General features: G+C 38.3%; 1 protein-coding gene across 17 annotated transcripts in view; it reads right to left on the bottom strand.

Annotated features, from left to right (window-relative positions):
* Positions 1 to 17,175, bottom strand: part of ADGRV1 (adhesion G protein-coupled receptor V1) — a 304,201-nt gene that overhangs the window by 224,246 nt on the left and 62,780 nt on the right. For 16 of the 17 annotated variants that reach the window (XM_054186136.1, XM_054186133.1, XM_054186132.1 and 13 more), the window contains 11 exons: positions 15,716 to 16,459; positions 12,525 to 12,898; positions 10,522 to 10,698; positions 8,672 to 8,852; positions 7,841 to 8,043; positions 7,072 to 7,201; positions 6,078 to 6,158; positions 4,636 to 4,775; positions 3,593 to 4,202; positions 2,397 to 2,612; positions 961 to 1,176 (listed from right to left, as the gene is read on the bottom strand). In XM_054186136.1, coding sequence (XP_054042111.1) covers positions 961 to 1,176; positions 2,397 to 2,612; positions 3,593 to 4,202; positions 4,636 to 4,775; positions 6,078 to 6,158; positions 7,072 to 7,201; positions 7,841 to 8,043; positions 8,672 to 8,852; positions 10,522 to 10,698; positions 12,525 to 12,898; positions 15,716 to 16,459 — 3,072 coding nt within the window. Of the gene's footprint in view, positions 1 to 960; positions 1,177 to 2,396; positions 2,613 to 3,592; positions 4,203 to 4,635; positions 4,776 to 6,077; positions 6,159 to 7,071; positions 7,202 to 7,840; positions 8,044 to 8,671; positions 8,853 to 10,521; positions 10,699 to 12,524; positions 12,899 to 15,715; positions 16,460 to 16,782; positions 16,869 to 17,175 lie in introns of those variants that run through there. The other variant, XM_054186149.1, reaches the window with a different exon arrangement.

Consider the following 17,175-nt stretch of genomic DNA (forward strand, 5'->3'; position numbering starts at 1 on the left):
AACATACCCATTGTTTGAGGCTAACCATGAGCTGTTTCTAAGCTCTTAGAAGACAATTTCAAATTATTCCCAGCAAGGAAACTTTAGCAGCTTTCATGTCACTTACTGAATAAATAAATCAACATATTCCACCTAAATTGTTTCAAATAAAAGTCTTCCTTGTATTTAAACTTCACTTTTTAAGAATTAAGTTAATTAATTACTCATTTGGAACTATTTATTTTTGACATTTTTTCTTTCTTTCCTGTACATTCTTCTACTGACAAAATGGAACAAGAAGAATTAAGTAGGTTACTGAAGGGAGAAATGGGTAAGTCAAAGGAAAAGGTGGGAAAAATACCACCAAAAAACCAAACAACAAACAAAAAAGATTTCTAAAATATCATTACGTTTTTGAAATCGCCAAAACTCTTCTCAAAACCTGTGCAATGAAACTTATTTAGAAAGTATATACAATTAATTTCATTGATAATAACAGGCAAAATATAAACTAAAGTGCTTGACAGAAAACAAGAGAATGTAATTTAATTTCTCTTTATATTTTTCAGTTTCCTTACATTTTTAAATCTGCTTTGCCTGATTAACTAGAAAAGATATCAAAGTATTTAAGCAACAGATATTAGAATTCAGATTTTGGCTTAAACCCATTGAAGAAATGCAGCACTTACTTAGGTTAAAAAAAAAAAAAGTAAACTACAATCCACCTATCTCTTACTGGGAGATTCCAAAATCTTGCTATACCAGCTGACTAAATAATACTTTTTTGTTATATTAAAGCACCATTGCTCCTTAATTACATGTTTAATGTAGTTTATCTTATCGTTTCCTTTACTGTTTTCATCCAGGCTTCCTCTTTGTTTTCTGGATGTTTTTATTCAGTTGCCCAGTAACAGCTCACCCACAAATCTGCAGTAAAAATGTTAACAGAAGAGAGAAAATATGCAAATAGGGCTCATTTACCAAAGGATCCAAATGGATCATCAGAAGCCTCAATAGTTATGATGGCTCTAGTCAAAGATCCAAGCAAGGCTCCTCCTGTCGTTTGGTTCAGCAGCTGAACATAAAATGACTCCTCAACTTCAGGATTGATATCATTAATTATATAAATTGGCACAGCTTTACTTGTTTCCCCTTCTAGTAAGACAACATCTGATGAGGCTACACTGTAGTCCTCACCTGGATTTGTAGATGAAACAAACAAGACAATAAAAAACACATAATATTAATGCATTATGGTTCAGTGTATTGAACATCATCAGTAATGCATGCATTCCTCCGCAGTTTTATGGGGTTTCTTCTTTATCTTCAGACCCAGACAATGCAGTCTTTTTTATTTCCCATTGCCTTTTATATATCCGGATCGATTAAAATAAAACTTGGCTTGGACAAAACAGAGTTTGCAGCGTCAGACCAAGAAGCAGTTACAAAAGCTCCATTATTGTCCTCCATTGACAAGGTCACACTACCACGATGTTTCCGCCTTTGATTTCTAGTTGCTCTATGGCTTTCCAAGAGACGAAAGTGAACAGAAGCACCTTTGTCGAAGTAGATTTTAGTAAAGGACACACTTTGTGTGTGGACCTCAGTTTAGGCAAACTTCTCTCTAAGAATGTCTAGGCGAACAACGGTGACGCGCTAGATAACAGCTCTGCTTCAGAAACTAATTGAAAGCACGCTCCGACATCAAACTAGCTACATATTTATTTAGAAAAGTCTCTTACATAAAAAGGAAACTAAAATACCAGTTCTCAGAGTATGAACCACCCGCCTATTCCATTTTGGACACAGCTGAAACACAGTGGGTTTGATTTGTAACTAAGTGGTTTTGACCCTGCACATTTCATAAGTTTGCTCCTTTCTTTATGCACCTTCTCTGTAGCAGGGACCAACTGGAGAACTTAAGCTCCCTTTTTCAGAAGTTCAAGTCTTCTGGGGTTTTGGTTGGGTTTTGCCTGTTTCACAGCTGAGTCCCCAACTCTCACTTCCTCTCCAATAAGCTCCCCTAAGCAATGCATGGTGGGTTTAAATATATACACAGGACTAAATAGTAGCTACATATACTACTGTAGTGGGTTTTATTTTTATTTTTTTCTTTTTTTGAAGAGGTGGTGGGCTGCCAGGGAAACAAACACCCTAACAGCTTCACACATCTCTCTTGCTAGATTCTTCAGTGATGATGTCTCAGAGCTTTCTAAAAGCCGATATATGATCTCTCCCTTAGGGCTTGGACTCCTATTTGCTAATCAGAGTCAGTAAATGTCTCACTGCTTTTTTTTGGTAGTTGTTAGATGATAGTGCGTTCAATATATGCTTCTTTGCTTTGACTGCTCAAAGCACAAGGTATGCTTTTTCCACTTTAACACAGACTTCATATGCCTGTAATTCTGATTTCTTACCAGCTGTTGCAGTTATTGGCATGGCTTTAAATTTCACAGAAACATCTGCAAATATCCCCCCAGTTCTGGTCACATTAATGATTGGTCCAACGTAATTTTCAGCAACTCGCACAGTTGAAGCTGAAAGCTGAAGTGTTCCAAAAGCATCATCATTGGCATTGATAATTACATGAGCTATTGTCTCACCCACTGATCCAAGTCGAGGAGAATTTACAACTGAAATATAAAGAAAACTTAGTGAGGGTGTGCCTAAGATGCTATCTATGGCTATAGAGTTCATAGACATACACATGAGTTTAGTGGTTAGTCGCCACTAGCCTTCAGCAAAATTATCTTTTTTAGGGTTGCACGAGGTATAACTACAACTACACCAACATACCTTTTTTGGTGTTTGAATTATATGATGGTAGAAAAATAAGAATTTTTAATAACTTGTTATTCTACTCTGCTGTGGAGCATACAAGCCATGATTTTTTTTAAAAGGTGAGGTACTGTGAAATACTTATTTATTTATTTCTTTGGCCATAAGGCCAGTAGTAACATCAACACAGTTCTGAAGAATTTAATTTTTACCCTTGCTATAAGGAAATATATAAATAAGATTTGAAGTTTGAAGTTGAAGATTTGAAGGATATGTAAATAATACTTGAAGTTACCCTTAACATCAAGATTAATGTGAGGCGGAGGCAGCAATTAGACATGCCAAGAAGCTTTGAAACACAAATCAGGCTGTAATGATGTTAACGTATCTGAATGAGGGATGAGGCAAACATTGTCTACATTTAAAAAGCAACATGTTGCTGTAATTCCACACCACTTTATTTTTTAAAAGACTTTTTTGGCTTTCAATAAGCAAACCTAGATTAGTTATTTCCTAGTACTGAACATTGCAGAAGCAACCCTAGATGAACAGGTATTAGTGCACAAAACCAAACTGTAACATATTTGGCCTGAAAAACGTTGGATAAGGCAATGCAAAATGGATAAAGAAATGCGCATCCATCCCTGACAAAATACTGAGCTAAAGGAAATAGATGCCAACAGCCCACAAGGCAGGTAACTCAGAGATTTCTTAACTATACAGAGTTCAGCATAGGTAAAAAGTTTATCATTTAACTTGTTGCATTTTATCCTATTAAATATAAATACCAGCCTTCATATTTAAACTGTAGGTTTTACATAAGTAAGATACTTACTTGGCCGATCCTGTACTTTCTCGACCAAAACAATACTGCTTAGCTCCACAAACACAGATTCTGACCTCTCAGGATCATCATCGTCCAAAATAGGCAAAAATACCGTGGCCTCACTTTCATTGGCTGCGAAGACCACGAAACCTGTGATGGGTATATAATCTTTTCCCTCTGTGGCTCTAACAACATCAGGTGGAAGGAAGGGTGACTCTTCATCATCACCAATAGTTCTGTATGTTACCATCACTGTACCGAGGAGACCACCACGCCTTATTATTGTCAGGGAGATATTTTTTGCTTCTTCCTCAACTTTTATTGGCCTGTTTCGCTCAGAAAAGATGAAGACTCCATACGGATCATCATTAGCTAAAATAGTTAATGTTGCATTCGTATGATTTCCAAGACGACCACTGGAGACATTGGTGATCAAAACTGAAAACACCTTATCCAATTCAGGAACTTCATCAGGATAAACCTGTACTGTAATATTCACTCTCGCTTGGCCAACATCAAATGTGACGTTCCCATCTGTAGAGATGAGGTCTTTGGTAAGATCACAGGCTACGGTCCAATGCAGAGTCACCTGAGACAAGGCCCCATGCGTTCTTACAACCTAAGTGAAAAACATATAGATCTGCATATTTTTGTTCTATGAGAAAGAAAAACATAAAAATATGAGATGGAATTAAGCAAGGACATGACATAATTGGTTAAAAATAAATTTGTGTTGCAAAAAACCAGTGTCATCTTTATTCTTTCAGCTTTGCTGTATTTGTTGTATCACCAACACTGTTATTTTAAGGTAGTAGTACCCCAAATGTAAACAAGTAGAGGTAATTTTAAACCTGTGGATATTATTATTACATCATTTTCGCTTCAAGATGAATGATACACATTAGAAAACTCAGCATGAAATGGCAAAACAGATGTGCGTGATAAAGTTGTTACAAACCCTATAGACTTCAGGCAAAAACATCACCAAACGCCCAGTAAAAACAGAGACAGAAGAGGACCACGCAGCAATACGAGACTCAAAGCCTTCTAACCTGCAGCACAATATTGCTCTCTCCATCTTCAGGCTCAGTTCCGTTCACCGAGAGTGACTCAGTACTGAACTCAAACACACCATGAGCATCATCGGAAGCCTCAATAGTCACAAGGATGTGGGATGCAATTCCCAAGTTAGCTGTTAAGTGCAAGTGCCAAAAAGAGTTATTTTTTCTAGCATCTTTTCTTACATGAAAGAAAACAGCTAAAGAAATATGTTACAAAAATACACAGGAGAGCATGGCTGGAGGATCCATGCTGTTTTGTCTTTCATTTTTTGAAATGCAGGATAACTGTCCACATGGATAAGGAACTAACTGGCAGCCCTTCTATGGAACTATGCAACAAAAACATATAATAAATATGAATATTTTAAGGGAGGAAGAGAAACAAAATTACAGGTCTAATTAATGAAAATGGAGCAGAATTTAGGATGGTGGGGAGTCACGTGGTAAACAAGGTAAGCAGAGAGACCACATGAATGCACGCCTCATCCTAACATACGCCAGAACAAAAACCAAAGGAAAAAAAAACCAAACAAGTCCAGTAAATCCTACTACTAAAAAGATTGTCTTTGGTGAGATTACTTGCTGCTCAGAGAGAGAAAGAGCCTGGCACTTACGAAAACCTTTTCTGGAAGCAAGGAAAAGGTAAACAGCACTTCAAAAAACCCAGGGAGCTCCACAAAGTGGCTAAGCCACAGACTTAACTCTCAGATGTAAACCAAAATCCTTTGCATTTACAAATAAATTGAAAATCAGGCTGTCACAGAGAAATAAATTATTCAGTTTGGACAATGGATGCTAGTATAACATTTTCAGGTCTGTAGGGTTTAATTTTAAGTCCTGTATGATAAGGGTTTTCCCTCAGATTTTATATTATTTCTGCATCTAGTATCATTTTACTTTTTCTTAGTATTAAATTACCTTTGTTTTCTGTATGTCATGACATAAATACAAACTCAAAAAGAAGAAATTAAAAACAATCAAAACCTTTAAAAATCTAATGCAACTTACTTTTCTTTAAGAGTTTTTTTGATATGCAGAGAAAAAAGTAACATAAAGCACGTATCAAAGCATACAAACAGGTAATTTTAAAATTACTTTCAAAAGTGCTTTTGCTCACCAGAAAATTTGACTATTTTCAAACAGAACTAATTTTGCAAACTGTACTTCTGGAATTACTATATTGTGTTTTACAACAATATAGTTTTGATGGTATAGAAGTTGCTACTTTCTGTGTTGCACTAAACACAGACTGCTATTGAGACTATGCCTAAATTAAAATGGGAAAAGATGTTTTGGCAGAACTTTATGATAAATCTAAATTATTCACCTGTAACTGCAAGTAAAGTAACACTATGACAAGTTGTGTCAGTATAGTAACTTATGGGGGATATTACAGTTAGCCATAAAAAATAGGATTAATTGAAAATTCTTACCATGTTGATGGACAGTTGGAAGGAAGAAATCCATGTTCCCATCACCACTACCACTGCCATCATTTCTAAAGAGCTCAGCAACTTTAAGATGACAGACATACAGATATATACACATATATACATTTATAAATAAAGAGAAAGCAGAAAGTAATTTAAACATTTCTGGACAACACATAAAGAGAGGAAGTATTCTAGGAAGGCTTCAATTTTGGATATGAAAGTATACAGGATTTCTGATAAAAGCCAGAAAAAGTATTGTATATGCCACTTCTTATTTAATTTTTTACATTGGAAATGGCATTGGGAGGTCAGAAGGACAGAAACACATATACCCCTGTTTTCTCTTTTCTTTCCCTCTTTGTGTCCCCTCTTTGTATTTCCTCTTTCTCACCCCTAAATGAGGTTTGTCATGGAGAAATTGGAAATGTGAATTAAAAAAAAAAAAACACAGGGGCTGAAAGCCCCCAGACTCTCTTATTCTAAAATTTTCTCACAAACTGAAAACATGATTCAGAAAGTTGGGAAAATCTGCAGAAAGCTTAATTAATGGAGACTTTACTGTAAGTTTTGTGCTTGCAATGGTGTTGAAAAGGCCAAAAAGAAGGTTTGTATTAAGACAGTACCTGCCTAGTGAATTTCCAAAGTTAGCTGTAAGTTTTCGGACCAGAAAAAAAAAAAGAGAAAAGTTTGTTGTAATAAAAAAACTATTTGACCAATTACCAACCATGAAATTATGTAATGTGAAAAGCTGCAATTGTCTTTACATGAATTAATGCATGGTAATAACGCACTTTCTTTGGGATCTGGTGGTTTCCAGCAATGATTAACAAAATATGTGAAGAACAGTTGTTTCCTAAGAAAAATTACAGCTGTCCGGGGGATGTGGGAGTGTTTGATTTGTCTTTAGAAATAACATGGAAATAGTACACCTAAGAAAAGTAAGATTTTAATGGATCACGAAAATACAACCAATGGATCGATGTCTGTGCCTTACCTCCTCCCTCTGGGTTCAGTAACTCCACTTTAAAAGTTTTTTCCAATTCAGGAACAGAATTATCAGTGATGTTAACAGTAATGTACTTGTATCTTTCTCCTGGCTGAAATTCCAGTGTGCCCACAGCAGCCTGCAATATGAAAGATGTGAAAACATTTTTGTTCAAGTCTAATGTTTTCATCCATATGAAAAAAGAAACAGAACCTTGATTTTGTTTGTCAAAACATCTACTTTTCTTCAATTAAGCTTTTAAAAAATCTGCTGAATCTTTGTTGTGAGGAAAAGGCATCTAAATTCACAGAATTATGAGCATCTGCATTCACCTACGTTTTTCTGCACAAACGTCCAGTTAGGTGATAAGCAAAATCAGGTTATTTTGTTGGACCTGTACAAATCCTGGTATGTGGAAATATAACATTAACCTGTACGTGCACCTGAATGCTCATGTAAAGTTTGATATACTCTGCAACAATATTAAATATCCCTTATTGCTGCACTGACAATTCTCTTTAGGAAAAAAAAAAAAAATCTAAACCAGAGGCTTTCCTAGGAAATACAACATGCTGCAGGAAAGAAGGTAAAAGTCACATAATGATATTTATTTTTAAAGTGAGTATTACGCATTCATTTATCATATCAACATATAAACAAAAGTGTTTCTGTGAAAAGAATCATAGCTGGGCTAAAATACTCAAACTGAAATCTACCTGCAGGACAAATAACTCTAAATTAATTCCAAAATAATTACACTCTTTGGCAACGGCCATACCTGGTAATCTTTTGGACTGAAAGCTGTAAGCGGCACTGTTCTGTATTCCACCAGAACTGTTCCAAGAAGACCTTGTGCACGAACTACCAGTAATCTGATGTGTCCAACTTCTTCTTTAACAGTAATATGGGGCACAGCAGAGGCTGGCAGAATCATTTCATCGCCCGGCCGAGGAGGTGGCCCCACCGAGAACTGTAGCAGACCTAGCAGACAACAAGTACTATTCGCACAGCTTCTGGCACCAAATTTAAATTATGATAATAAATTGAAACCAAATTATTTATAACATTTACATTTAATGTTTCTGAAATGAAAAAACAATTATTGACATGCCCTTAGGACTCAATCGTGCCATTTCCAGGGGTGTGCTGTGTACCTTCCCCTCTCTCACCAATACCCATATCAGTCTTGATAAAGACACAGCACAACAATGAATTCAGCTCTTCCCGAAAAAGCCTGAATATGTCATAATATTGGGTACTTATTGGTACAATAATCATGCAGAAAGGTCTCTCTTCATCAGGAATTCTCATCTGAGAAAAACAAAAACTTGCACAGGATCAACTACATGCAAGCTTTATTTGCTCTCAGAATGGAATCATCGCCTATATGGTCAGGGCAGCTTTGATGTCCTTTGCAATATTCTCAAGAATAAGTAACTCAGCTTTCACTCTTGTATAAAAATTATGAATTAATCTCAAGTTAGGTAAAGTGGAATACTTGGCATTGCTTCCTCAACTATCAAAGCTGAGGCTAAACAGAGTTTTAATCCGTTGAGCTAGAACTATACAATTATCTGCAACAAGACTGTATGATCACCATCATCGTTACCATATGGGTGGTCACTGGCTTTGATGCTGATATCAGTAGTTTCCTTTTCTGGATCTACACTTGCTCCACTGGTAGGAGTTGAACCTAGTTTTCCATCTCCAGACACTGCAGAGACTAATGTCACACGGAAATATTCATTTAGCTCCGGAATGTCATCATCAATAACATGCAAATTTAAGACCTAGAGAAGGACCAAACCATGGAGAAATCAAACCGTGCAAAATACATCACTTAGGAGTTTCGCGACCCTGCTTAACTCATCAAATTCTTTGATTAGACAGCCAGCTGTGTAGGTCTGAAAGTAATACAGACATTTTTGCTTTCCGCATAATTTAACCCAATTTCTAGGAAAATATTTTACATTTAGAGTATGCATTCCAAAAACAACTTCACCAAGCTACCAGAGGTGAAAGGTGTATTTGCTCAAGTGCTTCAAATTACATCAACACATAAGCAAGCAAGCAATTCTTTATTATCTACCTTAACGTAAGAATAATCTAAATCCTGTATACCGAAAATGAAATATCTGATAGATGTCAAAATCTTGAAGAAATTGTGGTTCTGAAGAGATATTAGAGTGATTAATCCAATTAGAGAGCAGGTAAAGCAAGTTTTTTATGCCACCTGACAAAGCAGATCATACTATTAATTAACATAACCTGCTCTGCATGGGCTAACGTATTCACCTCACAGAAAAACATATAGAAGAAAAGGTTTAAGCAGCTGATTGTATTTAGAGGCGTGGGAACGAGTAGCTTGCAAATGTCAACAGAAAGTCTCTTAGGATATCTCACCTGACGACCAACTGCCCCCAATCTGTTTCTTAGGGACATGCCCATTAACTCCTCCATACGTAGACAATAAATTGCACCACAAAGCAGCGGAGCAAGGGGGTATTCCAGCCCTTTTCTGCCGCTGGATCAAATAAGGCAGGCCTCATCCATGCTGCCAGGCTAGAGAAGCTTTGGGAATTTTTGCTTTATATGAGCGTATGCAATGCAGTAATGTGTTTCAATGGAGAATTGAAGCTGAGGGAACAGCGACACGAACAAGCTGTTTCCAGATATCACAAGCTTTTGCCAAGCTCTGATCACTTGCACTGTTTAACTGGGAACAGATCCACAGTTTCAGTGGAGCCACCAGGGTCCTTTCAAATGGCGTCAGTGGGTTTCAGTCAGTCCCTACTGACTTCAGCAGAGTGATAAAAGTGAGGACAGCATTTTCTGCTAACAACAATTCACCCCGTCTATTTTACGAACAGTAACGGAAAGCACACATTGACTTTCTACGGCATTGTGGTCCCACACCTCTTCTTCAAACGAACGTGAGATTCCAGTGCCGTGGGTCAGGATTGCATTCGTAGAAACAGATTAAGCAAAAGGGACAGAACGTGGCCAAGGGCGGCTGCAAGACACTTGACTACAAAAGTGAAATTTACTGCTGCCTGTTTAAGTGATGTGGAGATAAATCTGAGCTCCAAAACTCAGATCAAAACCTGATAATTTTCCAATTGCAAAAGTGGCTGGAACCATTATTTCAGCACAGGACTACTTACACTTCATGTACACATACACCTGATACATAACATATGTAAACATATCTCATATATTATGTGCATTCAAACATACACACACACATGGTGACCCCTGAACCGAGATACACACAGATCTATAAGCATCCGTCATATCACTTGTTAGTTGTCAGGGATGCAAAAAACCCTGCAAAATATAACAAAAGCCACGTGAAGGAGACACTCTCGAATATGAAAGCCAGTCAAGCATCCTCAGAAGGTATTTTCCAGCAGGTTTGCAAAGGTCAGGATGAATAGTTAATAGGAAGGTAGGGTTTACCTCTGATCTCTGCCAAGGAAGGAATGTGATAGTGCCACTGCTGTTAGAAAAATCGGTAACAGAGTAATTAATGCCAGTGGAATCAACCTGTGAGATAATGTAATTTATATACACATAGTCCAGGGCTCCCCTTGTACGCTCCACGACACAGGATACAGTGGAACCCTCATCGGCAGTCTGGAAGAAAGCAAGGAATTGAAAATGTTTGTTACTGTCAAAGTAAATCAAAGCAATAAGTGCAAAATGTGGAATTCTCTAACGCTGGTCAAATGTTCAAGTAAAAAATTGCTGTCGTTACTCTCAGCACATTTGGGGTGGTGGGACGCTGAAACTGAACTTGGTGGCGGTCAGAGCAATCTTAGTGGATTTGCACCAGCTTCTAGTATCTCCCTGAGGACTATCAAGGTAAGCTAATAACTACACCCTATTGTTTGTTTTGGACACAATCTCTTCATCCAAACTACGCGTCAAAGACAGAATCGATATGCTTGAAACGCACATGCCAGAAGCAACTGAAACTATTGCTTTATATGAACGTAAATCGTTCAAATTTTCATTAGCAATAATTAAAAGGAAGATCTGGATACCTCCTTTCCCCAACTAGAAACACTATGGGGAAAAAAAATACATTAAAAATAAACTATTCTATCACCATCATTCAGAAAAATATGAAAAATTTTCTATGCTACATTCCTTTTGACAATTCTGACTTCACAGAGAACGCGACTTCAGCAGCAACGATTTCACGTATTTGGAACCAAGTAAGTACTGATACTGACCACATATTTTAGAAGATTATGATAACAGAACTAAAAATAGAGAACAATTTTACTTGAAAATGGCCAGAAACATTAAAGCTATCTCAAGCATTAGATCAGTTTCAGAGCTGCTGTGTAACACAGTGCAGACACTGCATCTGCCACCAGCGTCCCAGCAGACAGACGCGCACATACAGCAATTAAACTACTGACAAAAAACCGCTGTGTGTCTGCATCATCGCTGACAGCTCTAATAACTTCCCTGGTGAAATGGACGTAAGATAAAGTGCAAAACAATTAACATGCTGTATAAATTTTTAATTGTGCTTCACGGTTGGTTGACGATCTGCAGCATTACAGTATTATCAGTGGCATTCGAAACTGAAGGAATCTATTATCGTAGCATATGGCAGGCACATAGAAAGCGAAACGAGCCAAACTGAAAACCAGCATCACTCAGGCAAGGTGGTTACTTTCAAGCACATCATAAGCACTTCGGTCAGAAAGAATTAATTAAAAGGTCATGAAAGTTCCCAAATTGGAAAGTACTCTGAATTTTTTTCCCCAAAATAATACACCACCAATAGAAACAGGTATCATGTCTTTCTCCCTCATAATTTATTAAAGAAGTAAAAGTGAATTATGTTTATTTCTATCCTCCCCAAAAAAGTAGCAAGTTTATATATTGCACCTATGGTGGCTACCACCAAGGAACAATTTAACGTTTAAAAAACCAAGCAACTCACAGCCAGCGTCAACTGAATTCACACCAAACATATGCAATCTATACCTTGTAACTAATGACTGTGGAAAAATACATCACACCTTGTCCTCGCATGATCTGTAGTAAAATTCCTTCAAACACACCACGTAACACGGAAAAATAAAATAAAAATATTGGTAATAAAATTAAATCTTATATTTTAATGGATAACCCAGTCTCAGATGTGACAGAAATAAAGGGGGAAAAAATGTTCTTCTAGAAAAATTTAAGCCTTAGTCTTCAGTTTATGTCATAAAATCAATTTTCTCAACAAAAATAATTTTGAGGGATTTTTAAAAATGATATTGCAAATGCCAGTGAGACTGAGCCTGTATTAACAGAACTTACACATTTCCAAATTCTAGAAAAACTTTGCTTAACTAACAAATGTGAAATCAAGGCCCCGTGCAGGTCAATTGGCCTTGCCATTAATTTTTCTGTGTCCAAAGCTTCACCTATAATTTTCCTTATGAACACCTTACCTCAGGAATACATGCTCCAGTGAAGCCAAATAAACCATTAGCGTTATCGCTCTTCTGTATTCTTAATCTTGCAGTGGTATTTTCTTGCGAAATTCGAGCTCCACCACGCACAGAGATGAGCTTTAGGATGAACAACTCCTCTCCTTCTTCCTCTTTGTCATCCTTCGCAGACACAATGAATGATTTATTGGTCTCCCCTTGCCGGTACTCCAAATACCCAGAGACAGGGTGGACATCACTCTTCGCAGGCGTTGCGTGGAGTTCATAGATCTCTGCTCGGGTCAGTTTACGCTCATAAAGCCTTACATCCTGCATTAGCCCTGTGTACCTCCTGCTGCCGTTCATTCCTGCTCCAATCCTCACTATTCCTGGACCTGAGAAGGAAATTATAATTTTCCTCATGTTGCTGTATTTCTTCAAAGTAATAAAACTGCAACTGAATAGCTGTACTTGTTAAACGTCAATGGTAAACTGTTCTGTTATCCCTGGATTAGGAATCATATTGATCTTGAAATGCAAAATCAGGAGGTTCCTCGAGCCTCATCCCAGTGTTACAGGTACAGTGTCACAGGCCAAAGAATTCCATCCCAGACTGTTCCGGTTTTTCACCCTACTAGTTCTACTAGCACGTTGTCACCATCCCTTATTTTTACTAGACTTGGAAGCCCCTCTTTTTCCTTCAGAGAGAACTTTGCAGAGCACACCTGCAACCCCTCTCAGCTGCTGTTTTGCTAAACAAAGCCCACTTTGTCCCACTCTGCTCGGAGAGTGGGTCCGTTCTGGTGATACTCATCATTAGCCCTTCTGGACACAGTGTTCCCTTAACGGACTGGGAATATGGACTCCGGAAATAGACACCAAATTCCAAATGCTCTTTACAACAGCATTAATGTTTCTCTGTCTCCAAACCATTATTCGACTCAGCAAATCATAGGATCACAGCTGTCTTTTTCACAAATGTACTAAGCTGGTAGCTCATACTTTTTCCTGTTGTGCTAAAACACATAGGTACATCTTTTTTCCATCTGTTTTCTGCTTTTGGAAGAAGCTGTGCTCTTGAATGTAGTGGTATACGTATGACACTGAGTGTCAGTTCTAGAGACGAGCAACCACAGCAAATCATCACGGTCCCAGGGCAAAAGGCAGAGGATAGTGAGAAAAACTGGGGTACTATATGCTCACCACTGTGTACCATCCGACGTTAAACGGAGAGAGATCGAATCCCTGCCTTATACTTGTAGCATCTCCAGAATGAGCATATGCCATCTCCGCTAATACAGAAAATTTACAACCACTCAGATATATCCTTCTAGCAACAAAAGCACTATTGCATTTCACACAACTTTGTTTCAGAAACTGAGGGGAAAAAAAAAATCCTTTCTCAGCTACAGTACTGCAAGTCTGATGGAAATTATTAATTGCAGGGGCACTACTTTTGTTACAGAGGGCAAATTTATTTCTCAGACTTCAACCACTAGAAGTTTAGAGGCAGAAATAAAATACTGTACTGTACAATTAATGAAGTTTCCTCTCTATTCTCTATGTTTGTGTACATATATGCATATAGATGTATATGCATTTAACATCACTTTATATTTTTTAATTCTTCCTCTTTGATTACAGAAAAGGAGATTGTGTTTAAGAATTTGATAATCATTCACTGCCTATCCCCACCAAAGAAACGTGTGAAAGTAAAGGCAAGAGGAAGAAAAGAAAAAGGCTGGAGATGATCTCCAAGAAAAAAATGCATGTGTAAGAGTGGGAAACTGCAAAAGAAAGAGTTAATATAAATGTAATCTGACCACATAATATCTGACTTTATAAAGGAATTTTTCTGATACTTCTCTGGTCACTGCTACGCTAGGTCAGAGTGAATGTCCATAATGGCTACTTATGACTAAAATCACATCTGGGACTATCCAGTTAGATAAACTGAAGTACACGTGCTAATGTTCCTTGCAACGCTATTAAACTTATAGGCATAATTTTCATATACCATGTAAATACATACTTAAGTAGATCTACACCCTGAAAAGTTCTGTTGCTTACAGGACCATAGAATCACAGGGTTGGAAGGGCCCTCTGGAGATCATCCCGTCCAACCCCCTGCCAGAGCAGGGTCACCCAGAGCAGGCGGCACAGGAACACATCCAGGCAGGTTTGGAATGTCTCCAGAGACGGAGACTCCACCACCTCTCTGGGCAGCCTGTGCCAGGGCTCTGCCACCCTCAAAGTGAAGAAGTTCCTCCTCATGTTTAGGTGAAACTTCCTATGCTCAAGTTTGTGCCCATTACCTCTTGTCCTGTCGCCGGGCACCACTGAAAAGAGCCTGGCCCCATCCTCCTGACACCCACCCTTTCAGTATTTATAAGTGTTGATAAGATCCCCCCTCAGCCATCTTTTTTCCAGACTGAAGAGACCCAAATCCCTCAGGCTTTCTTCATAAGAGAGGTGTTCCAGTCCCCTCACCATCTTGGCAGCCCTTTGCTGCACCCTCTCCAGCAGTTCCCTGTCCCTCTTGAACCGGGGAGCCCAGAACTGGACCCAGTGCTCCAGGTGTGGCCTCACCAAGGCAGAGCAGAGGGGGAGGACGACCTCCCTCCACCTGCTGGCCACACTCTTCTCGATGCCCCCCAGGATGCCATTGGCCTTCCTGGCCACGAGGGCACGTTGCTGGCTCATGGTCATCCTGTTGTCCCCCAGGACTCCCAGGTCTCTTTCCACAGAGCTGCTCTCCAGCAGGTCACCCCCAACCTGTCCTGGTGCAGGGGGTTATTCCTCCCCAGGTGCAGCACCCTAAAGGATATTGGCTTATAATATAATGCACAACTAGAAACAAAATCGTTATTGCATTTTGTTTCAGAAACTGAGAGGAAAAGCTACAGTGCTGTAAAACTTATGGAAATTATTAATTGCAAACATATATAACTGTATGTATACTTGATAAGCATACTATACATTATTAATTTATTTTCTAATTATTGCAATTGCTCTGTTACAGTTCTGAATTTTCCCAGCTCTAATTTCCATATGCTTTTTGAAAACTCTCAGAATTTTCTATCCATTCTTTTCAACTAAATAACCAGATATAATAATGTTAGTATCTTGCATACATCCATCAAGGAGCTAGACTCTTCTATACATTGCAGAACTTTACATATGGAGAAGAATAATGCAGGCTATTGGCTCACCATCAGCGATTGCTTCTCCTTTAAGGCTCTTCATTCCTCCCGGAACTGGAATTCCATCCATGTAAAATTCAATTATACTGTCATCCAGAGTAATCAGAAGATGAAGCCAAGTATTTTCATCCAGGTACTTCAGGACTGTTGCTTTAGCCACGTATGTCATATTGGATCCTAATGCTGTATAATGGAGCGCTACCAAAACATGAGAATCATTTGTTTGGATTTTCACACCATAATATAAGGTCCCATTACCATCATCCTTTTCAACTATATAACCATCAGTACTGACATTAGGAACTAACCACGCTGAAAATGTGAAATTGGTTACTGCAGTATTTCCATTGTACGGGTGTTCCAGACCAATAGTCCCAAACGCGTCCTCTTTTCCACTGAAATACAAAGCATCTGTTCCACTGTGATGACGCCTCATGTGAGGTTGAGACTGTACTGAACTTGGAAATGATCCCAGCAACAAGAAGTCTACCATTGATGGCAGTCCAGCTTGGAAGGTACTAGACAGTATTTCCCAACCTAAACGGACAACACCAAAGGTGCCTTGTTGTCTCCAGATGGTGAAGTCTGTAATATAGGAAAGATCATCTTCAGAAAGAACATCTTCCGCTATCTCTCGGTCTTGGCTCTCTGGGTCTATAACAAAGACTCCAAACGGGTCATCATTGAATGGGATCATCACAGTTACAGCAAGGCTTGTTTCAGACAACCGACCACCAGGACCAGGAGACCCACCTGTACAATGGAAGTTAGAGCAGAAGTTAATGGTTGGTTTCAGACAACACAGTCTGAAAAAAGTTACTGAGAACTTTAAGTTTCTTTAATAAAATATCTTTCTAAAAAGGCTTAAATCTGCTTTAAAGAGCCTCTGAACTCTTAGAAAATGCTCTGATTTAATAATAACGTAATTTAGCTCAATTGGTTTTAAAACACTACAGTGACAATTTTCATAGAAAACAAAGCAGTACGTTATTTTTCAACTGCAAAACACACATTTGTCTTTCAGCTAAAACAAGATTAGCTCCAACTTTTCTGAATTAGTCAATGAGATATTTTACCTTTGATTCATTTGACAAACATGGGGCCAAATTCAGTTCTCATATTACTCCAAGATATACACAAATATGGAACGTCAAAATCTGGCCCATTGCCTCTGAAACAGACACAGAGATACCTTGCAAAATCCGTAACCAGTTGTAAAATAAAACTGCTGCCAAGTCCTGCCACCAGTCATCTATTTCTGCACAATAAGAATTCATGATATGAAGACCATGATGTGAATGTAGAGCCTCCATGTTCAAAGCGCGCATTGATCCACCTATTATATGTAGGAAATCTTCTGGTCACACTCAGGGACTTCACTTACAGTAAAGGTCGACACATATTTTCAGTTGTATCTGGGCACAGAAGACCCTAAATAGTACTGAGGTGGAATGAATTCAGGAGATTTG

Source organism: Rissa tridactyla, chromosome Z (genome assembly GCF_028500815.1).
Source record: "Rissa tridactyla isolate bRisTri1 chromosome Z, bRisTri1.patW.cur.20221130, whole genome shotgun sequence".
NCBI lineage: Eukaryota > Metazoa > Chordata > Aves > Charadriiformes > Laridae > Rissa > Rissa tridactyla.